Source organism: Corapipo altera, unplaced genomic scaffold (assembly GCF_003945725.1).
Source record: "Corapipo altera isolate COAL_440 unplaced genomic scaffold, ASM394572v1 45, whole genome shotgun sequence".
Taxonomy (NCBI): domain Eukaryota; kingdom Metazoa; phylum Chordata; class Aves; order Passeriformes; family Pipridae; genus Corapipo; species Corapipo altera.
The window spans coordinates 25,067,008-25,090,127 of NW_020884877.1; the positions used below are offsets into that span (position 1 = coordinate 25,067,008).

The following is a 23,120-nucleotide window of genomic DNA, read 5'->3' on the forward strand; positions in this document are numbered from 1 at the left end:
TGTGTCCCTGAGGTTGGCCATGGACCAAGAAATGAGGCAGGAGCAGAGGTAATGTGTGGCCTGGAATGAGCTCTCCAGAGAAAATGTTGATATAAATCCTTCCTTTCTGCTGGTGATAAGGGTGCCAGACCAATGTGTTTTTCTGGGTGTTTTGTTTTTCTGCAGTTAGGGATGGGGAGGCAATAGATGCCCAAAAAGATTGTCTCCATGTACAAAACCAAATAATCCCTTTGTCTTTCTCCTGGGATTCCCTTGTTCTGAATAAGGGACTGAGAAAAAAAAACTAATAGTGCTCATGTCTTAATGACATTGTTATATGATATACTCAGTAGAAGATGAGTTTGAGGCAGCACCAAGATTTTGGGATGAGAACCAAAAGAAGGGTTCTGTCTCCTGGGGATCATGAAAGGATGACCTGCAACAAAGATACCCTTGATCTCCAGGAACAGCTGTCACCACTGCCTATGTCTTTTCTCTCTTGACCATCATGTCTCCTGTCTACAAAATGCCGTTACTGAGCGTCACATAACCCATGAGACTGAGATCCCTCAGGCTCCTTGAAGTATTTAAGTGCCACAGATGCCCTGGGACTTGAGTTTTCAGTATCATTGCACAGTTTTGCTGGAATAGAGAAAGGAAAATCCCGGTCTGGAAAGGCCTGACCTTTGTGCTCGCTTTCTTATCATTTGCATTTTAAAGCTATGGTCAAAGTAGGACATAAACCCAGTGTATCTGACCTGGGCATGCATTTGCAAGTGATGCAATTGTAAGCTGGTTCTTTGGCTCATTTATTATCAGTTAAAACAAATAAAATCCTTTATCGGAGATACTTCAGGTATATTAAAGATAGGTTTTCATTGTCATATCTTCCTTGTGGCAGGAAGGGTGGATAAAAGCATCTGAGTCATGTCTAGATGTCTGCAATGGCACTGAAGAGGTTCTAGATTTTTAATGATGACTCTTTTTTCTGATCCAGTCTGAGCAAAATGCCAGTCCCAGGTCACTGTCCAAGACAACTGCGTGTTTCAGGATGAAGCTCCACCTCTGCCTTAATGTTTCACAAAATATTGCCACCATCCTGCAGTAAGATCCTCTGACTTTCTCCCATTTCTAGACTCTGTGGTATAAGTTAAGGTTTGCTACTTAGCTAGCAGCTTCAACTGGAAGAGATATCTTCCAACTGGATGTAACTCATTATAGCCACATTATTTGGTATAATGTTCTACTACTGTAATATCAACTACCATATTTGCATTAAATTCAGAAACCATAGGATCCCAGGCATGCTCTCTAGTGTGCCAGAAGGACCAGCTAAGACAGCTAAGATTACCCATTTCATGAAGTCACAGTGAAGACAGGGATGGCTGAAGGGAGAATTTGGGTGCAGCCCGGCCTCAGGCACCACTGGCGCACAACAGGTCCTGAACATCCCTCAGTCCTTTGCTCCAGGCAGTTCTCTGTACAATAAAAGATGGTCAAACTGGAACCCAGATGGTGAACAAGCTGGACTGATTTATGGTTTTAATAAAAAGGATTTTGGGGGGAGCTAGAGTCAGGCTAGGGTGTAGAATCAGAGCTATGAAATAAAAGGCAAACTCATTTGAACCTTGGAAATCTCCATCATGTTACAAACAGTTCTTGTATTAGGAAAACACTTTCTTTTCCTTTCCAGGTTCTCACCATGCTGTTTGCTGGGTCTTCCTGGCTGTGCCGTGCTGGGAAGTGGGAGCACAGAAGCACAGGCTGTGGGCACCTGCCCCCCCTCCCCCCCCAATCAGGCCACAGACCTGGCTGATGGGGTTTTCACCACCATGGAAAAAGTTTGTCTCCTGCTTTTTCCAAGGAAACTATAAAAAAAAATACAAATCACACAAAATTCTTGTCAGTAATAGGCAACTACCAGATGCCAAAAATTACAGTCATGAATTCAATCCTATTTTTATTCTCTGGCTAGATGCATCTAGAAAGATGCAGCTGGTGTTGCTTCTGCCTGCTATAAAAATAGGTATAAAAGTATCTATTTTTACCATCTAAGAACCAACCTCAGTTCTCAGATACTCAAGAGGTACTACTCCTGACCTGCTGAAAAGAAGCATTGCAACATTGCTGGGAAGCAGAGAGCAACATCTAAAATACTCTTGCCAAGTTTTGACCCTCTCCCACACAAAAAAAGGCAAAGTTCAGCATAAATTTCTGGACAAGTCTATACCTGAAGCTGCTGGGCTGGAAAATGAGGGAGGTAGATGGGGGAGATTTTCCTCATGCCTCTAAGGCGCAAAAACTTGAGTCTTTCAGACAAAGATGATGAAGCCAGACCAAATATGGCAAGTTTTGGTGTTCCTACAGTCCCCAGAGCAGGCTGGGGGGCACTTGGCTGCCCAAGCAGGAGGGGCTCACTGATGTGCTGAACTGAAATGGGTGATGGATATCTCCAGCCATGAGCCACCCCAAAAAATATGCCCATATCCCCCGGAGTTAAGAACTGTGCCATCAAAGGGACAGGCATGGGGATGCACAAGACTGTGACACAGGAGAGGGTTAAAAATTATTAGCTCCATGGAAACCTGCCTGTGGTATCTGTTAATGGTTAGCTCCAATTAAAATGTGCCTTTGCTGTGCCCTATCCTGCAACTGCAAAGAGCCAGCTCCATCTTGTGGCCAGGGACTCTGCCTGGTCCCAGGGAGGAAGGAGCGAGAGGAGGGTTTGATAGCTTGAGGATCCGTCCCCACCACCCTGCACGGCGTGATCAGAAATATTCTCTCTTCCTGCACTTCTTGCCTCAGATGAACCTGTCCCACTTTGGTTAGCGCTTCAGGAGAGCCACAAAAGCCAGGAGTATTTGCTGGACACATCTAGCAGAGGGTTTTTTATAAGCGGAGAGCCCAAAGAGATTCCCTTTGTATGCCTATGTGTAGGGGAAGAATCATTAAATATGATTTAAAATGTCAGCAGGTAAAGCCAGACAGGCTTGGCTCCACTCAGATCTCTGGCAAAATTCACACTGAATGAAGTAAAAACTTCAGTCCTAAGCACCTGGACAAGCAGAGTGCTCTGGAGGTACAGACGGGTTTCCGAGGAATTCACCTGGATCTGTGCAGTTTGGACCTCCCAATGTCCCATGCAGCTTTTTCAAATCTCCGTTGACACTTGGCTATTTAATCCCTACATGAAATAAATCACTGTACTCTGGTACTTTGCTTGTTTTTCTGGCAAGCAGTTTTTGCCCAGCATGAGCTTGCTGCAGAATCTGTTCACACCAAACTTGGAGGACAAAATAGTTGAGAAATGTTGAAGTCTACAAAGAAAAACCTTGCTTTTAAAAGAATAATAATGTACTGTTACGCATATGCAACACAAGCCCTGTTTCATTTATAGGAATGATATACAGACCCAGATCCACAATTCCTCCCCAGAGACCCCTATTCCCATTAATGTCAGTGCAAGTTAGGCACTAAAATACCTGCCTGGACTTGACCCCTGGTTCACACCAATTTAAACATTCCTCTGCTTGAGAGGGGATTAGGAACCTTAGCACTATAATGACCTTTTGAATTCATTGACTGTTCCAGATATGAAACATTTCTTTTTTTAACTTCTGGCTGATTTACCCCATAAAAGGATCTCTATGGATAAAAGACTTCAGAGAAAGAGTTTTTTCCCCAAAGTCTCATTCACGCAGCAGACTTTCTTTCCCCAGCTACATCCAGACATCAGGGACAGGCAGCAATGCCGCTGGCGAGGGTCTAGGGGGGCTCTCTCAGGAGCATTGAGAGATTTCCTTGTGGTGGACGTTACTCTGGGAAGCTGTTAATGTCACTTTCACAAAATGACTGCCAAGAGATGACCAAACTGGGAAACCAGCTGGGACAAATGTCCCTTTAGGGTGCTACCAGTGTATTAGTGTTTCAGAACGGGGGGAGGGGGAAGGAAGAAAATTCTTGGTTGGCATAGATGCCCACCAAAAGCAATCTCGGCCCTTCCACAGTCCTCTTTGGAGTCCTGGGCAATATTTTTTATTCCTCTCAGTGCCCTGTTTTTCTTTTTCCACTTTATCTGGCCCTGCAAGTCTCCCAGTTCCCCTGGGGAACTGCCATGTTTGGGCCACCAGCTGGGCAGATATTTTTTTCTCTGCTTCCCTTGATGTTGCCCACCCTAGAGGGTGCCGTGGGGGACACTGTCCGGGATTTGGAGACATTGCCCGGGGAATTTGGAACAGAGGGAAGCAGGTGAGGCACAGATCCTCCATAAGCTGTTTTGCTTCCACCAGGAGAGGGAGAGTGAGAGCTGTTGGTCTTGGTTTGCTTTTCCTGGAGGAGAGGAACAGAGTTTGCCCTCTGGAGGTTTGTCTTTGGAGCTTGTGTGTGAAAGGCAGCACCTTCTGCATTCAAAAGCATTTTGCATTTTTTCAGTTGTTTGCTTGTGAAATTTTTTCTTTGTTTCTTTTATGAGGCTGTTTTTACATAAACAGCAGAGCCTCATGTACAGCACTTTACCCTGCCTCTCCCTGTTCTATGAGCCGCCTGGGCATAATTAGGACATACAAGACCCACTATGTACCCATGAAACAGGCATCACCTTTCAGCCCATGCTGTGTTGAATAAAACAGGGCAATGCAGAAGGTGAGAAATGTGCCTCTGACCTAGGGTGTCCATCCAGCCCCAGTTTCTGCTCCAGAGACTGTAACAGGAGGGAATGTCTTGGGGGCCCAGTTCCTTTTATAGTCCCTTCCTCCAGCACACCTGCTTTCTCATCCTGTTTTTAGGGGATACATCTCTCTCAGGTGTTTGCATCCTTGAATTTGCTTAATCTCCTCTTGAACCTGCAGATACAGCATCCACAACATCCTGTGACAGCAAATTCACAGCTTTCTGTACTCCCGGATTCTGGTGGGTGTTTGGCTGCCACCCTGAGTCAGTGGCTTCGGAGACCCACCAGTGAGAGCTCAGTGTGTCTCAGTGAGTCTATAGGGTGTGATGGGCTGGCCATGCCTGGGCACACAGCTGGGTACTGCAGCCCCCTGCACCTGCACCACTGGGCTGTGTTGCTTCTCTAGTCCCCAGGATCAGTGCTGCCTGGTCCTGGTCACTTATTAACAACCACTTTTTCTATTTGACCTTATCCCTCCTGTTACCTAGTTACTTCACTTACTTTCCTTTACTCCTGTTAGCTTTTTATGCTATGTTACCTTTGTACTTCTGATAGCTCTGGCTCCTCCACCTGATCCACTGCACACTGGCACATATATGAAGCTCCCCAACAGCTTCATCTATAAAAGCAGCCACAAAGATATCACTGACCTTCTCTGCTACATTATCATCCCCATCTACCCCTTTTATACCCCTGTCATTAACGTTCCCACTGATTTCCTAACTACCTTTGTGGCTTTGATGTATTTAAAGAGCCTTGTATCAGAAGCAAGGCAGTTTATGGATTCTTATTTTTAGCCCTGTTTATTTCCCTTTTAGTTGCGACCTGACATGTTTTATGGATTCCCCTGTTCTTAGAGCACTTTGGGCTTTTAGGGTTGGGTTTGGGGTTTTTTTTGATTAGTTGCTGTAAAAATCAGTATCTTCAGCTCATACCCCAAAACCTGGAAGTTGTCAATTTAATCATGCTGGGAACCCTTGGTAAGCAAAGCTGCTCCATCCACAGACACCAGACACAAGGCTTTGAAGCGGAGAGCATTAATGTGCTAAAAAGGAACAGGTGAAGGGTGGAAAATGGGGATAAAATAGCAATTGATGACTTTGCATTTGCCAGACTTGACAAATGGCATTCCTCCTCTCAAGAGTGGCAGATGAGGCAGTGCTAGGCTTACCTCGCTTGCCTTGCTGTGATTTGTGGCCCCGGGCTATTGAACCCAAAATTTCAAGCAGGATCCCAGGTCTCTGGGTTGTACCAAGGTCCAGTCAACCTCCTGAGCCCCGGATGAAGCCAAGGTGGTCTCCCCAAAACCAGCTAGGGACAGTCATGTTCACCATGGCACCTGCCTGAATCCCTTCAGCCTTCACCTGAGTTTCCCTAAACGCTCTCCATACTGGGGATTTCTGTTGGGGAAGCCATTCCTACCAAGGAGGTGAACACTTCTTGCTGGAGGAGAGGTTCATTTTCCCTTACCTCTGTCCCTCTGGTTGTCAGGAGTGCTATTGTTCACCCTGAAAAGAGCCAGCCATCAAACTCACAGTACAGAAGAAATGAAAAGTAAGGCCTCTTGGTCTGTAATAGTGTCTTACCTCCATTATTCACTCTTACTTGTTTATGCCTCCAGCCTGGCACATCACATGCAGGATCTCTGTAAAAACAGTCTCATAAAGGAAAAAAGGGGCGGTTTTCACCAAGAGATAAACAGAAAAAATGCAAAGTGCTTCCTGCTTTCAGGCCTGAAAGGTGCTGCTTTTCACATGCTAGTTTGGATGCTGGGCTTTGCTGGTGAGGGTGTGGATGCAGAGTTTTAGGTCTCAGTTTTCAGGCTGGTTTCAGGTATAAGCAGTGCTAACGACAGCAGGCCTGATCACCCCACCCATTCTTACCCCACATCCCATTACATTCCTGTGGTGCAGCTCCTCTAATGCAGCTGCTCAAACTCAGGTTCTTACCCCACTACCATCCCCAGCACCATATCCTTCCCCTCCCATCCCACATTGCTTGAGTATGCTTGGGTGTATCCAGAAAAATGGAGAATGGCATGTGACTGAAGCTATCCAAATATCCCCATACAAGTACATGTTATAACCAGGCAAACCTCTATCCCAACTCCTTTAGCACTGTTTAGCACAACCTATGCAAATGTGCCAAGCAATTACACTCTCTAGAGTAATTTTTGGTCTAGGACAAAAGTAGGTGGCAGACTTGAGTGGCAGCACCTTTCCAACCTCCTCTGCAGGTAATGTGCCAGCAGGACACCCTGCATCTCAGGGAAGAAGATGGGTGGGAAAATCCAGGATGTGAAACAAGTGTGGCAGATCCCTGGAGCCTCTCAGCCTGCAGGCATGTCCTCACTCACACAGATGGATGAAGGTTGCACCCAGATCCCTTTTCCATACCTGGTTGGATTTTGAAGGATGGACAGCTGAAAGAAAGCATGAGCCAAGCAGCAGCAGCCATAAAACACCACAAAGAGCTCTTTTCCATTATCACATTTCCCAGCAGAATCACACACTGTTAATAGCCAAAGAGAAGTGAAATATCTGAAAGCTTGCCCTTTCAGTACAGAATTCCAGCCCAGATAAAATAACTGTATCAGCCTTTGAAATGCTAAAGAGTAGTAGGCTCACTGTGGTATCTGATAGCCCCTCCCTGGCATGGGCTAAATGAGACCTGCTTGCAGTAGCGGAAATTAGCTTTGAATTAGAGCAATGAAAATTCCAGCGCAGCTAAATGACACACACACCTGACTATTTTTGCTGCTTTTATTATCAGTGGCAGCAAATATCTCAATATCACACCCTCAATAAAGTTTTATTGCATTAAAGTTTTGTTTACCATTGAGCTTTCAGCTGCATTTCCAATCTCTATTGCTTTGCGAAAGAATAGGAGATAACACTTAAAGGCCTTTTCATGTGCCTCTGTAGCAGGCTACTGTTACTTGTATTTTAAGGATCCTCTGCCCTGAGTGGATGGAACCAGACGATTTACTTCAGTGAAAAACCGCAATGACCCGTCCGGTGGGCTGCTATTTCTTGACATAGAGAAATCTCTTTATTTGACTCCACGTAACCCCAAGTTTCACTCTGCCGTATAAAGAAGGGGAGGAGGGGGTATTCCAGCAAGAACAGCCAGCTGAAGGAAGTAGAAGACTACACTCAGCTTCATGACCTTTTGCCAGTTCCTGTCTATATCCCACCTGTTTTCCAGTGTCTCACGCTGTGAGGTTAACGGAATGCTGCTGGCAGCAGAACCTTTTCCTGCTGCTGAAAAATCAGAGAAAAAGGGGAAAAGGAGAGGACTTAGCAGAAGTATTAGAAGCTGGGAGAATCTCCTTCGCCTGGGTTATGTGGAGACACACAGGGCTCAAAGAAAAAGAAGGGGGCGTTAGCCATGCATTAAACTGTTGGGGGAGGGAGCCAGTCCCCCTTGAAGGGCTTTATTAGCTGGAGGAAGGATGGGGCCTCTGCCTCTTGAGGTAAGTGTAGCCACCATGCCTTGCTTTGCTCCTCACGGGTGAGTAGTCTCAGAGGAAAAGTCAAGAAAATATGACTAAATCTCTACCATCCTTTGAATAAGGTATCATGACTAGCCAAATCCAGCTAGCTTTGCTCACATGGAGTAAAGGTTACCTTAAGCATGTTGAGATGCACTCAGATGGTGGGCATTGGCTAATGCCATCAGAAGCTACAGACCCTGCCAATGGCAGACACTGTGCAGCCAGGTGACAGCAGCAGAGGGGAGAGGAATCAACGGGAAGAAAGAAACAGTGAAAGCCCAGGAAAACAACAGAGACAAAATGGCACCTTTTCTCACCAGTCTACTTCTGGAAAGCAGGGTCTACCTTCTTTTGCTAGAAAAGCCACATGAAAAAGATCAGGACTGTTTTGTTCTCAGTTTTCAACTGCAAAAATTAGGAGCTCGTTTTGATCATGGAGAGCACTGAAAACATGCATCTGTATGGACATCCTGGTAACCTTTAGAGTCACATACAGTGTTCTCAACCACTGACCCCCAAACTTGTCACTTAAGCTGAAAGATGCTTCTTTTTTCAGCTGTGTGCCATTAGCAGCTGCCATCAAAGAGAGCAGCTTGTCCAGCATTTTCGAAGGAGATCCACTGCATTAACTATCCAGTTCCCACTGAAAACAACCTCTGAAAAGTGGTGCCAGTCTTACAACAATAAACATTTTAGCTTCATTAAGATTTAATAACATTTCTGATGAGAACCACTGAGTAAAAGCTGGATGCTGATGTAACCAGTCTGTGCACACTTGTGTCTAAATTCAGCACAAATTTTAACATAAAATAGTCTCTAGAGTTATAAAAAACCTACTTACACCACTGGGAGCAACATAAGAAAGTCTTGGTACTGAGAAAAAAATAATGTTTAATAGGAAGAGTTAATCTACATATATAAGATCCAAAACAGAAAACATAACAGAATTATGTTTTAAATGAATGTAAACTATAAATATATGTACATATGTGTGCTTATACATATTTTATATATATATATATATAAAGGAAATGTTAATGCTAGCCAATAGATAATGCACACTCGGTAAAATGTGGATTCTTTTACAGATAGATTTACTGATCATATGTAAGAAATCGGGGAGACAAAAACCCAAACACCAACCTTAAGATCATTCAAATATAAAGAGTGCAAGAGAAAAAAAAATCTAACACTTTCCACAGGAACTGAAAATATAAAATCAATGCAGTTGGGCAGCAAGGAGAACAAAGTTGTTTGTTTGAAGATATTGTTTCTTGCCATTTTATTGGGAAGGAAGGCTGTGGAAAAGGTCAGACAAGTGCCATTGTCTTACACAACACATGTCAGCAGAGATCTGAACAAAATGCTTTCAGATAGGAAATACTGAGGGGTTGAGGAGGGTAAAAAAGACTGTATCTTAGTAAAGTGAAACAAGGTAGGATCTCATGAAAAACAGTTATGATCTGCCCAAAGCCTTAGTTGAAATTGAGTGAGCACAAATAAAGGTAAAGCTCTGGATGCTGACATTTTTCAGCATCACACATACTTCTTGGACCATCTTCCAGAAGAACTGAAAACCAGCAGGATTAAAATCCTGATATCTTGTATACACTCGTTCTCTTGCCAGTCTACTGGCCTTCTCAAAGAAGTCTAATGTTTATTGGAGCTCATTAGTTTTTTAAAAGATATCTATCCCCTGTTACATTTTCCCCTTATGTCCATGATCTCTTTCAAGCGGGGGTCTTCTTTTAGAAAATCTTGAGAGAATCTGGAGTCAAGGACTTTGTTGTCTCCTCTGCTGAAGTAACTGCATTGGTGAGAGGCTGCGAAACTCTTTGGTCTGACCCAGTGTTGCAGTGGTCGTAGGTCCTTCTACTGCTCTTGTCAGTATCTGCTCTGCATCCTAAAGCCCCCACGCTCCCGTGATGGTTCGTACTACAGAGAATTTAGACAAGAGGAGAAGAGAAATGAGGAGTAGCTCTGGGTCAGAAAGTTCCTTTCTCAGAAGAGTTGCATGTGGCACACTGCACGTGAGAGCCCCTTCACCAAGATACACCAACCCTCAAGGAAAACCAAACAGGCAGACTTGAATCAGTGAGAAGTAGACACCTTTGGAAAGTTAGAAATGCCCAAATTCATGCAAATCTGACCAATTAACTAACTACTTAGACGTTTTTCTTCTCTTAATTGGCAGCTTTTTAAAAGCTGTTGTTTTTTTTAAACATCAGATATCCGGGTTGCTCCTTGCACGTTTAGACCTCAATTCTGCAAAACATGTAAATGTATTACAATTAAACAGATTTCTTCACTAAACAGGGACATTTTCTTGCACCACAGAGGTGGAGCAAAAATGTCATTTCAACAAGATTTGAACATACAATGTGCTTCTTATTTACTTGATTCATGTTGAACCCAGCAAATTATACATATCATAGCATACACTTCTCAAGGCCCAGCTTCCTCTACAGCTCCCTTGCAGAATTCAGGGATAAAACAGGCATGTTTTTTAGAACACACCTTCCAGCTAATGACACACCTCTACTGACCAGGCTCCTCTGGGCTATAGCTATGCAAAAGCTTCTTCATGGCACTTCACGCTTTGCCCCTTTGCAGTGCTGCAGCAGCTGCAGAGGCTCTTGCTGTGAACAAAGCAGCAGCAGAGCAGGTGGGAGGACACTGACCCTCTGGGCAGCTGTCCCAGCTTAAACTGTCTGTAAATCTTGCATGATGCTGCAGCTGGGAAGTGCCACTGCAGCACCTGTTGACTCCACAACTGCCTTAAAAGAAGCACAGGTGGTAACAGCCTGTGATGCTTGCAGGCACACTTGTGGTGAGGAATGTTTGGACAGTGCAGTCAAATGTTCTAGGACACAGCAGACCCCTGGGCAGCCAAGCTGTTGCTTTGGCCATTGCTTTTCACTTGTGACTCAAGGATGACTACTGGGACTTTAGAGAGATCTTTATGAGTTGAGTGCTGATCTCTGTATTAAGGCAAAGTTTTTCAGCTGCCGCTACAGTTGTTTGGATGCTTTTATACCACTGTGGCCTTCTAGACCAAGGGAGGATGGACAAAGTGAAGTTTAGGTTCCAGCAGTGTCTGTAGCTCACAATACTATGCTCATCTCTAGGACTTACTCTCTAGACCCTTCACCATGCAATTCCCACAGGTCTATGTGAAACACTTACCAAATCATCATAATCCCTCTCCAAAAAATGACCTTTATTTGTGGAAGGCATCTCATATGGGTTGTTTGGCTGATATCCTGGGTTTGCATGGCCAGAAGTGGTCTGGACTCTGGGGAATGTTATGGTCGGTCTATCATCAGAGATATCTGTGTCGGAATATCCTGACTTTATCAGCCTCTTCTTCTCTGGATTTTGTTTGTGTTTGGCTCTTCGGAGGAAATGAAAGAACAAAGGAGGTTTTAAAAGACCATTTAGTGTGCCTTACTTATTAAGTCAGTCAAACTTATCGAGTTGTCCACTCCCACCTTATTTTTACTTCTCAGTCCTGTTCTGAAACTCGCAACTGATTTTTGTAGCATGCCTACTGCAGAACCCTTGCTATCATTGTTATAATTGTTATTATTGTATAAGAGTACAAAGTTTGGCGTCTTTTCTCACAGGTGAGGCAAAGCTGCCAGGAGAGACAGAGGGGAACTTTGGCCTCTTTCAGCTAGTCCCTAGAGTAAAGGAGTTTCTTTCAACTGCCACTAGCTCTAACTGACTATCCAGAGGAAGAAATGAGGCATTCATTAGACACAGTTAAGGAAAGGTGCCCTCATGCCTGCAGCCAAAGCTGGACACATACACTTGACACCAGCTTGTGCACCTGCTGGCGAGCAATGTCTGCTGCGGGTGGTCCTGTAGGCATCTTTACTTGGGCAGTGCTGGGAGCAAAGGCAGAGGAGCTGCTTGACTATTTATTGTGTGGAGAGAAGTGAGGAGGTGCAACTGCAATCAGACATTTGCCAGTACACCAGGAATAGCAAGCTTTAAGGAGATGCTGGGCTGAAAATGACACCTGTATTGAGCTGAAAAGGCCATGCCAGACCTTAAGCTGAAGTGTGAGCAGGGAAAGCTGCAGAGGGTCTGAATTTGGGCCACACAGTCTTCTGATATCAGCATCCTTCTTCAGTCTTATCCAGATGCCATATCAATACTGGCTAGGGCAGGATTATGACTCATGGATCAGGTGTGTATTTTGAAGACTCGACTGAAGCTTTCATAGTTGAATTCACAGCAAGACAATAAATGCTTCTTGGAAGAGCACATAAGTAAGAGCAAATTCTGATGACTGTATGGCTTAAATGAACATGTCTGCCCAACCAGGCCTGCAACCTCATCCACAGCCCTGCTCCTTTCTAAATTTCTGCTTAGTTCTCTGTGAACATGCAACAATGCAGCTTCAATTATAAGAAATACTCTTACCTTGCTGAAATTACAGAGACTGCTATCACTAAACTCAGGATAATGGCTCCAAGAATTGTACCCACTATTATAAGGATGAGTTCAGTGTCTGCAGAAAAAAAACCCAGCAAACAAAACCCATCAATTGATCAATTGAAAACTCATGGTGAATATTGAAAAACAAGTTCTGTACCTGTCCGGAAGGAAGGGAGGAAGGAAGGAAGGCAGGCAGGCAGGAAGGAAGGAAGGAAAATATGGAAGATGTCATTTATTCCCAGGCTCCTTGTGCTTACAAATGTCAATGGGCACAGGAAGATGTAAATTAAGGATCTGCATTACAGACCATCTCTTCTGAATGCTATTTTGATCACAGCTCAAGTTCCTGATACCATGCACTGAATGGTTTTACACATAGTTATAGCTGAGGGACAGGAACAACTAAGAGGGTCCAGGGGTTCTTAAGCTAGTATTGCTGCTAAAATGTGTAGTTAGGTATCAAACAGGCTCTTTCCATGCCCTAAGCATATAAGGCATAAGATAAATTTCACTCCTTTTTTCCCCTAAGGTTTCCCTGCTGTAGGTGCAGAACAAAGGCATGCCTAAAGGCTGCTACTTGTAATGTTTTTAATTTCAGACAGATTAAACGCTACCGGGTATTTTTCCACATTATAACTAAAAATTGGAAATTCTTATACTTACTGTCAGTGCAGTTCTCCCCAGAATAGCCCAATTGACAACTACAGGAGAGAAAAAAGGAAAAGAGGAAAGAAAGAAAAGATAATGTCATTAAGCAGATGATTTTTAAAGTCCTTTCTAACCAAACTATATCTATAATTCTATGATCACAAAACAATAGTATTTTTCCCCCTTTTATCTGTAATTTCACCGCAAGGTGTGTTCGTTACAGGTTTCCTCTTAATATTGAATTCTTTACTTTCATTTGAGTAAAACAATCTGAGATTTTCAGAATGATTGGTGATCTGGGCACTCAAAGTTTCAACTTCTTAGTCTGAAAAATGTTAAAAAGACCTAATTTTTCTAAAGAACTAAGCTCTGCACCTCTGAGCCACTGTCTTTATCAAAAGCCTCAACATAAGTTCTGTAAGGACTGGGCACTTTATATCTTCCTCCCATACTAGTTTCTTATATTTGAAATAGATCAACTTTATGGTAAGAAGTGTTCAGTGTGCAGCAACAATAACTACAAAGAGAGCTGAATTAATGGACGTGGGGAGTAAGGTCCCCCTGCTTATTCACCAGAGCAGAGCACAACCAGTCACTTACTCAGCTTCACCAGCAAAACACCACCGTTCTGCTCTGATCCTGAGCTGACAGAAATACCCTCAGAGAGAAAATTAAAATGAAATAACATAGGTCTGAAAGTTATCAGGAAACAGTCCCCACTGAAATCAGTGGAAACATTCCAGGGGTTTGATGCGTCTTGCTCTAATGCTTGTTGTTTCCTAAACACTTCAGCATACCAGTTCCCACGGTCCAGTTACTCTATGTTTATGTAGTGAAGTAGTTTATCCTCTTCACTGACTCATGGGTGACCCTGGGCCTCCTTGGCTTTCCTCTCAGGTATTATGAGTGACCACAAAAGACTAATGCCAAGCAGTAAAAATGCCATAACTTGGGACACAATGGGAATTTGTCCACCGGTGAACCACCTTAGGCACCTCTCTGATTCACGCAGCTGCAGCCTGTTCCTCTAGACTGCATCTGACCCTGTGTTAGACGTCCCTCTCCCCTATCTTTGCCTAGAGCATGGGAATGCAATAAAAGGCTGAATACTCACGGTACGCATTCTCCATCATTTCCATCTTTCTCTTCAAAGTTAGGCATACATGTGCATTTTGGGATCCCTTCTTTTATTGTGCAGTACTTGTGTGCTTGTGCAGAACAGTTTTTACTGCAAGCTGTATTTTTAGGGGGAAAAAATATGAGTTAATTGAAGATAGTCCCTCCCCAAATCAATGTTAAAGGTAGCCCCTCTCCCCCTTTTTTTTATTGCACTGAGAACATACACAACTCTCTCATTCTTCAAAGCACCAGAATGGCTTTTTTAGGACTATACCTATGTAGAATAGAAACTGAAATAAAAAAGTACAAAATTAGAAGTAAACTGGCTTTGTTTAAAACCATTCAGCTTTATCAAAAAGGAAATCTATCTAGGCTGCATCTAACATAGGCAAGCAATGACCTGCAGTTCATTCTGACAGCAGATAATTTGTATTGCAACTGATCTAAAACTGTATCAGATTTAGACAGGTTAAGACAGGTTAGGGGCCACAAAGGCCGACACTGGATCACATCTCACTGGGCTTTATTGCAGCCAGCTTTCATAACTTTATCATAGGTGTTTGAAATATTTATTGTTTTTCTTAAAATCTCATATCTTAGAGCTTTTTTAGTTTCTGTAGTGTAAAAATTTTAGTTTCCATAAGAAGAAAATAAGGTACATCTCAGGGCTTTGGAGGATAGCTAAAAATATAAACAGAGTACCCATTAAAACATTCAAAACTGTAAAGAAAGTAAACCCCCAACAACTAACAGTTCCTAAAAGTTACAGAAATCATTCTTCCCACAAAAACCTGTCTAAATCCAGGTCATGCAAACCTAGAACCATGAACAATGAACAGGTTGTTGTAGTGCATCCTGAGGGCTCTAGTTCTGTCAGCATTCCCATAGCTGCCTTCAAGTAGCATGCAGAATTTATTCCCAAAATATGTACTAGCAGAGAAGGCTGTGAATACAGGATTCAATTTGTTCCATCCTTCACCTATTTAGGTTTCAGTTCTTACCAAGAGCCTAACAATGCATTTAAAGAATTGCCCACTCACTGCTTTCAGTGATGATTTTATCAAGCTTCAGTAGTTTATTCTACTGGAATAGAATTATGGATGTGTTCAAAGTGAAATGTGAGAATGTGTTTCTATGGCTTTCTTAATAAGACACGCATTTCCTGATTTTTAGAGGTCAGCACAATTGCACAGCATCCTTTTTCAACAAGGGACTGAGACAGGGAATAAGCAGGTCAGACTTTCAGGGATAGATAAAGTAGCAAGGTTCTTACCTGAACAAGAACGATCATCCCATGTTGTCTTTTCTAAACCACTTTTGCATTGGCATTCTGGAAACGGGTCTTTTACATCTTCTACACAGTCTGTGGTTTGATTATCACACTGAAACACATCACATTTCTTTGCCTCTTTAAAAGAGAAACAGGGAGCAAACCTGAGTACTAATAATATTTCATAGAAAGCGGTGCTCTTGCTCAGTAAATCATAAACCAATTATTTAGTAATTCTAAAGAAAAAAAATTTGTGAGTTCTTTTCCTGGGACATCAATACTGCAGGTTTTTGGACCAGCCATTTCTTTTCCCTTGCTCTTTACCAGTTAAGGTCCTGTTTCCATCATACATTCTGACTTCCTTTCTCTCAGCCTCCTGCAACTGGCTCCAAACCTTCCTGGCTTCCAGTTTATGAAAAGGGAATTTCTACCCATAAGTTCATATTCTGAACACTGGATTTCTGACTCACCTTGAAAAAAAACCTACCATCACTATTCCCTTAGTTTTTTCCACAGCTGAACTGTGAGGCCCAGATCCCATACAGTTCTACATAGATATAAATATTTATGGGCAAGCAGTTCATTTCATGAGCAGTGTTAGTATCCTTTTTGCCCAGTACATTGCTCTTTAGATGTATGACTCAGTGGTGGGAATGGTTTAAAAACCTCAGTGCATGGCACATATTAGAGGGATGTGCTGGTGCTTTGCAAGCTCTCAGTTTTTTTCTATTTCCCTCTCACATTTAGGAACAGCACACAAGAAATGTCGTGATTGAGGTGGATATGGTCACCTCCAGAGACCAAGCTCAGGCTATAAGCCATGAAATGGACACTTCTAATTATTAGCTATACCTTGTGAGAAAGCTGGTTTCAAAATAGGATCATATTAAAAAAAAAAAAAAGAGACAGAGAAAAAAATCCATAGTTTATTTAGGAAATCATTCTCCAAGTAATTTAGTAAAGCAAGAATTTACTGGTTTAGATGAATGAATCACTTAGCTCTGCAGCTAATCAGTGAGGCCTCATTTCAGTTACCATAGCTAATTATAGAAGTCTAAAGAGAGTTTCATCCTATTTTTCCAGAAAAATACTGACTTACTCTCAGAAGGACAATATATGTCTGTATATATTTTATCCTGATTTTTCCCACCACTTAACACTCAGCAGGTTAAAATCACCATGCCATTGCTTACTTAGGAGTAAGTATTTTCCTTCTCTTCTTTACATAGGAAGTAGAAAGCCTTAATAAGAAAAAAAGGCCTAGCACTGCATGGTTGAATCTTCAAAATTACACAAGATAGAACATTAAGCTCCTTAAAATCAACAAGGCTTATGCTTTGATGGGCTTTTATGCACAAAGAAATCCTCCAATCAGGTCTCAAGATAGGAACCTCTGTTTCTGTTGATTATTTACTTCCACAGTAAGGAGTTACATACCTTCGTAAGAAGAGACATAGGATGAATTTTCTTGTATTGCTTGTTTTACTGCAAGAGAAACTGATTCATTGGTCACACTTGAGTTCTCCTTAAACAGGTTCATCACTGTTACAATCGTTTGAGAAGTAGTTCTGGATTTTTCTGAAGGTCTGAAAAGTACAGATGGTTCCATTTAAAAGTCTCATATAATCCATACAGATAGCAAAGACAAGAGAAATTTTCTGCCAAATCTCCCTCTCTCCCCTAGCTTATTTCTTCCCATAGCATAGGTAAGTGCCAAGACACCTGCAAATGAGTTTGTCTAGCTTAGGAATGCATTAACAGCCATCTTTCTAGTAGATCCAGATATAAATAGGTAGCTGTTGGATTTAATGCTAACAGCATTGCTTCTTCGTGTGCTGTTGACACACAGCTGACATTTTTTAACTGAGCTAACCTCAAGTTAGCTGCAGTGTGGAGGACCTTATCTGTTAAACCCTAACTTTCACATGCTTGCATCAGCCTGTGGTGTCATCCAGGCATGATGTGGAGAACCCATCCTGAAGCATGGTGAGGATAATTCAGGGTATGACCATAGTGAATTCAGAAGGGTCTGTTTGCAATGTAGAGGTATCTATGCCAACTGCACACTAGCTGGGCTGGATTCAGCTGGACATCAACCTCCCTGGGGTGAGGTGGAGAACAGCAGTGACTACCCTGTTCCTCAGTTAAACTTCATGCTGTTGGGATATGCACACAAATATCTTTTAGTGGCAGATTGCTGTAGTGCCTTGAGATGTTACTGTGCCCTGTGTGTTTGTCACAACTGCTCTGTTGGAAGTTACTGCCCTCACAACTCTGCTGGAACAACACTCTGCTTAACTGCTTAGTCCATGGGGTTCACTGAAAGGGCTTACACTGCTGTGTGTGCTACCATGCCAGGCTTTGCTTGATGTGGCTTAGGAACCACTCACAAAGAAGCTGGCAGAGCTCTGGGGACAGTAACCTCTAACAGATGGGGATGGGAAGAGAGGGATATCTCAGTGTCCATCTAGACCAGCAAAGGACCTTATTTCCACAGCTACAGTCACCACAGCTCATTCAATTCAACCTGCCATCAGGAGAGACCAACAAGTGCACAGTGAGATGCATTTTGTATGCCTTCTGTAATAAGGGTGTTTTTTAAATTAATTGGGAGTCCGAGCTGGATCTCCAAGTGTTCATAGGAACCTCAGAGTTAACTGTCACAATTTCAGATATGTCAGATATTACAGGGGAGTGCTAGTTATAGCATAGTGCTCTATCCTACATGGTGCTAAAAGTGGGACATCCACAGTGGACCTGTGTCAGCCAGCCCATTTCACAGACATTTGGGGGGAAAAATGGGGCCAGCATTCCAGAAACCTTAAAAATATGAAAAGAATGTCCTTCTTTAAGGGAAAGCGTTCTGAACTGAACTCATCCCATATCTTTTATTGAACTGAGTATTCTGTGGGAAACAGATTAAAATGGGGTGTGTGGGAAACACGTACTGTGCAAAAAACAAACTGGCAAACTTACTGAATTTCCACAATGACTGTCTGTACATAGGTCAATAAATTTTTGAAGGCCTTTTCAAACTATAAAAAAAGAAATGAATTGTGGTTAAAGGCAAGCAGAAACATAGACCAAAATCACATGAACCACTGAGGCTTCAGCTGTAAAGTTTTAATCCAGAACATGCTACTATAGGCACAAATATAGCAAGCTGATCAGTTACATACACTGGCAAGGTGTTGCAGAAGAGGAGTAGTGGGGTGGTGCTGTAGAATATGGGAGGACAGGGAATATGGGAGAGCAGTGGAGGGATGGAGATTGAATGTCAGGCAGTGCATTAGGATAACTGGACTGGACTGGAGTGGCTGGATAGCTACAAACACTCTATTGCAAACTCATTGCTTAGGAGGGTGTCTCCTAAGCAGTACCAATCTACGAGAGAGAAGAGCAAGAAGTAGGAATCCTTCCAGGTGGCATGTGTCCCTGAGATGCAGTGAAAGGGGATCATAAGGGGTTGATCTTGTGGGGAGAAGCACAGCACTGATGAAAGCACTGGGAGTGGAATGGAGTCAGTAGAAAAGTCACTGTTCTCCCTCATCCCATGTGAAGCAAGGAACAACTAGTGGTGGCAGCTGCCTTCAACTGCCACACAAGCAAGAGACACCACAAGAAAAGGATAGGATGTCTAATTCAACTGAAATGAAAGCTAAACTATCCTTTTCAATAAAATTAAAATAATTTTCTATTATATTTTCACTTTTGCATTCTGTTACTACGTTATGCCTATTCTAGTCCTACTTATCATGCTCTTCTGTTGCCATGCCATGAACAAATGCTGAACAAAAAAATTGAGGAAAATATTTTTAAACATTCTGGAGGAACAATTTTTGGTCACTTTCTGATAAAACATTCACAGGAAGCAATATAATAACAGGCAGAAATTGATAATCAGTTTTGATGATTTCTGATTAATATCTGGTGAATATTTTTTGATCAGATGTCTAGTAGAGGTGCATATCTCTTCTTCCTTACTACCAGAAAGAGACACAAGCAAATTCACTTGTTTCAACATGGCAGTATAAATTAAACTACTCATCTTATTTTTCCAGGAAATCGTTTACCAGATTTTATGTACAATCATAGAATACTCAAAATGTGTAGTATCCATTTAATTAACAGCATTAAAATGCTAATACTGGTAGGCTTATGGAAGAGGCTTGTTATTCAGGTATTTAGAAACAGTTGAACAGCCATTCTGAAAAGTTTGTGCTGTGTGGAAATGATAATTTTCTTAAAAAAAAAATTGTTCATTTTTACTCATACCCACTGAGTATTGTTGAGTTCAGAAACTCAGTAGGCTGGACAACTTCACTCAGCCCCATTGTTTCTGGAGAGGGACCGGTGAAAGATGCAGAGCCATTTATTTGAGAACTTCCCAGAATGAAAGTGGTATTAAAAATGCAGACATTACTTTAATCAGGTACTTCCCTGAGGGCAAAATTCAAGTCTTTTACAAATAGGTCTAAACTGGTATGAAGAGTTCTTTGAAAGAAGTAGTTTTCCAAAGTGAAACTCTTCTGGCCTCCACATTAAAAGCAATGTGTGTCCTCTCTGTCTGCATAACACCCAGTACAACATGAAATATACAGAAAAAAACCAACATTGTCACTCACAAATTCTGATACACCGTTGAACACCTCTTCATATGCTGTGGAATTCACAATTTTAACACTGTCATTGGAGTTTTGATTCACACTAATGACCCCTGGGTATACATCCCCTGAAATAAGAAGAGAGAATACAACTTAGAAAGCATTCAAGAAAGTCAGGTTTCACCTTAGAGTTCTCCAGCCTTCAGTGATGGGGAAATACAATGTGGAAGACAACCATTGCTATTTTTCATATGCTGGAGGGATCAGTAGGGAACAAATGTTTGCTCAATCAATTTAGTCACAATGGGGGATTTACTCTGGCTACCTGGGAAAAAGGCAGGATTGTGGGCTCAACCAAATTGTCCTGATTATGAAACTGAATAACATTAAACTGTCAGAATGGCCTAAAACTAAGACTCTCTGTGAGGTGTTACAACATTTAATGAGAAAATATGTATATTAAGGACTCCAAAACTGCAGCTACTAAGCAGCTAACATGGTTCACCATATCAGAGAAAGTGATTCAGTATCAACCTGTTTCTTAGGCCTCACAAGTAAATTTGAGATTCTTGCTTGCTGGCACTTAAAATAAGAAGCCCTATTTGCTCACACACTTGGCCTTCAGGAGCATCTCAGAGAAGCATTCAACAGGACTGTGATGAGTGTTGGGAAAGTCAATCTGGTTGTTTAGAGGTCTTAATGAGTTTGGACCTTTTAAAATCCTCACAACTGATATTGATGTCAGGTTTACACTTGCATTTTTTCCTGCTTTTCACTCATTTCAATCTCCAGCACCCCTGACAGAGAACTCACCTTTTCCTAGAACCTTAACCTCTTTGGCTCTCACTCTTTTGTGAGGTAACAATCTAGGTCATTGTAGCAGTGGCTATCTGCAAAGCAAGGAATTGCTGAGCAGTCACTTTCCCAGATTGATTATGTTTTCAGTTATAACATGAAAACAAGGGATACGGGAAGAAAAATTCACCTGAACAGGCAACTAAAAACATAGATGCCCTTCTGCAAACTCACCTCTGTAACAATTCTTATCCTCCTTGCTATAGTAGAATCCATAGTCACACTGGCAGGTATAATTGCTTTTTAAAGAAAGACATTTAGCAAAATTTCTTCCACAAGGGTCTGAACTGCAGAAGTTCTCTGATACAAAGATGAAGGACATTGACGTTAGTATTTCTATGAAATTGCAATAGCCAGTTCACATGTAAAATAATTCATATATTGAATAGTTCATGTGTATTTCTACTAAAGGAATCTACCAGGTATGTTTTAGAGAGTATAGATGCGATTACAGAGCACACAGCTGTATGTTGCTTGCTTAATGTCCATATAGTAACTGTTTTCTCTATACCATCCAGCAGGATATCACAGTGAGGACTCAGGGTATGGCTGAATTTCATTATCTGTCATATTGAGCATTCACAACGCAACTCTACTTAATGCAACTAAAACCAAATCAAACAAAGAAAGTATATCAAGGCTTGCCAAAGTCAGTGACTGTTAGAAAAAGGCAGACTACAATAGCCTGCGAGTCTTAAATATGGCACTGGTGCATACTTGCCTTATTATGACACAGTGTCATGGTACGGTCCATAACTGCAGACAGATTATTAAAATGAGGACTCCAAAGTTAATTATCATGGTATATTTTCTCTGAGTAATTGTACCTTCTGTAAAGATTTTAGAGTATATATTTTATATCTATCACTAATTTAAATGGTTAAGAAGTAATTAGAAGTCATATTTCAATATAAATTATACATAGGATGGTTATTACAGTTCTCTTCCAAGACAACAGATTCTGCTTTTTACCCTGCCTGGTATCTTTCACTTAACTCCATAGGTATGTTCTCGTAGATAAGACATTTTCTGTGCAATGGGGAAAAAAATAGTAATTCTTATTCAACCTCCAAAAAGCAAAAAGAAAAACATTGAATGAAGCTACAACGCCTATAAGGTTCATCTTCAGATATTGTTTCCAGAGACCCTACTGAAGCCAGTATTTTCTCCTGATGGAAGAGATCCCAAGTAGAAAGAAACAACACTTGTGAAGTCATCTGAACACAATCCACTTGCAGCAAGAGCCAGCAGGGAACAGTGGTGGGGAGACACAGTATTAAATGGGGATATATTATCTACTCCGGAATGCCCTAGTGGGATGGGGGATGGTGGAGTATGGAGAACACCTGGGAAGAAAAGATGTACAGTTCCCCAGACAAGGCTCCTGGGCTCAGCCCTGTACTGCTGTGTGCCCAAACTCCCTCCCTGCCTGAGCTCCAACAAATCTAAGGCACAGCTACCAGCAGGGCCCTGGCAGGGGCTGCCCTGGGCATGTCTTTGCAGGGATCCTCTTCTACCCAGGCCTTGGTACAGGAGGCAAGGGCAGTAAGCAGGAAATCGGCAGCCTACATATTCACAGCCTTGATCTGGGCAAGTTTGTCTCCCCTGGGAGAGGATCTCAGGGAAACCTGGGCACAGGCACTCATCCCTCTCTGCGGGCACTGCAGAGCTCCTTGCAATTCACTTCCTCCAATCTGTGCCCACAAGGGGCTGCCTGAAGAGATTGCTCCTTACCTGTATTATTTGTGGTTGTGTTCCCTGATGGGGCAGTCGTTGGTGCAGTTTCATTCCCGCTTCCTGATGAAGAGAAAAGAAGAAACATGGCAGCACTGCTCAGCATTGTCTGTTGGAAAAGCTTTGGGGAACTCTGTGTGTGCAGGACAACCTGTGAGCACATAGGTGGTAGGCAAGCCATGAGGGGCTGAGCAGCCAAAGCCCTGAGCAGCCTTGCCCTGCCTTGGGCATCCCTGCATGTGATGCCTGTGTTTTCTGATGTGTGTCCGTGACCTCTTGTCCCCCAAAGCTCAGAGCTTG

General features: G+C 42.4%; 1 protein-coding gene across 1 annotated transcript in view; it reads right to left on the reverse strand.

Moving 5' to 3' along the window:
• Positions 1 to 9,411: 9,411 nt before the first annotated feature.
• Positions 9,412 to 23,120, reverse strand: part of MUC13 (mucin 13, cell surface associated) — an 18,407-nt gene continuing 4,698 nt past the window's right edge. Inside the window, exons 4-14 of the mRNA XM_027636597.1 lie at positions 22,749 to 22,883; positions 21,261 to 21,386; positions 20,253 to 20,359; positions 18,604 to 18,662; positions 17,065 to 17,213; positions 15,631 to 15,765; positions 14,353 to 14,473; positions 13,254 to 13,291; positions 12,576 to 12,663; positions 11,331 to 11,538; positions 9,412 to 10,079 (exon numbers count right to left, since the gene is read on the reverse strand). Of these exons, the coding sequence (XP_027492398.1) occupies positions 10,029 to 10,079; positions 11,331 to 11,538; positions 12,576 to 12,663; positions 13,254 to 13,291; positions 14,353 to 14,473; positions 15,631 to 15,765; positions 17,065 to 17,213; positions 18,604 to 18,662; positions 20,253 to 20,359; positions 21,261 to 21,386; positions 22,749 to 22,883 (1,217 nt within the window). The 3' untranslated portion in view covers positions 9,412 to 10,028. The remainder of the gene's footprint in view (positions 10,080 to 11,330; positions 11,539 to 12,575; positions 12,664 to 13,253; positions 13,292 to 14,352; positions 14,474 to 15,630; positions 15,766 to 17,064; positions 17,214 to 18,603; positions 18,663 to 20,252; positions 20,360 to 21,260; positions 21,387 to 22,748; positions 22,884 to 23,120) is intronic.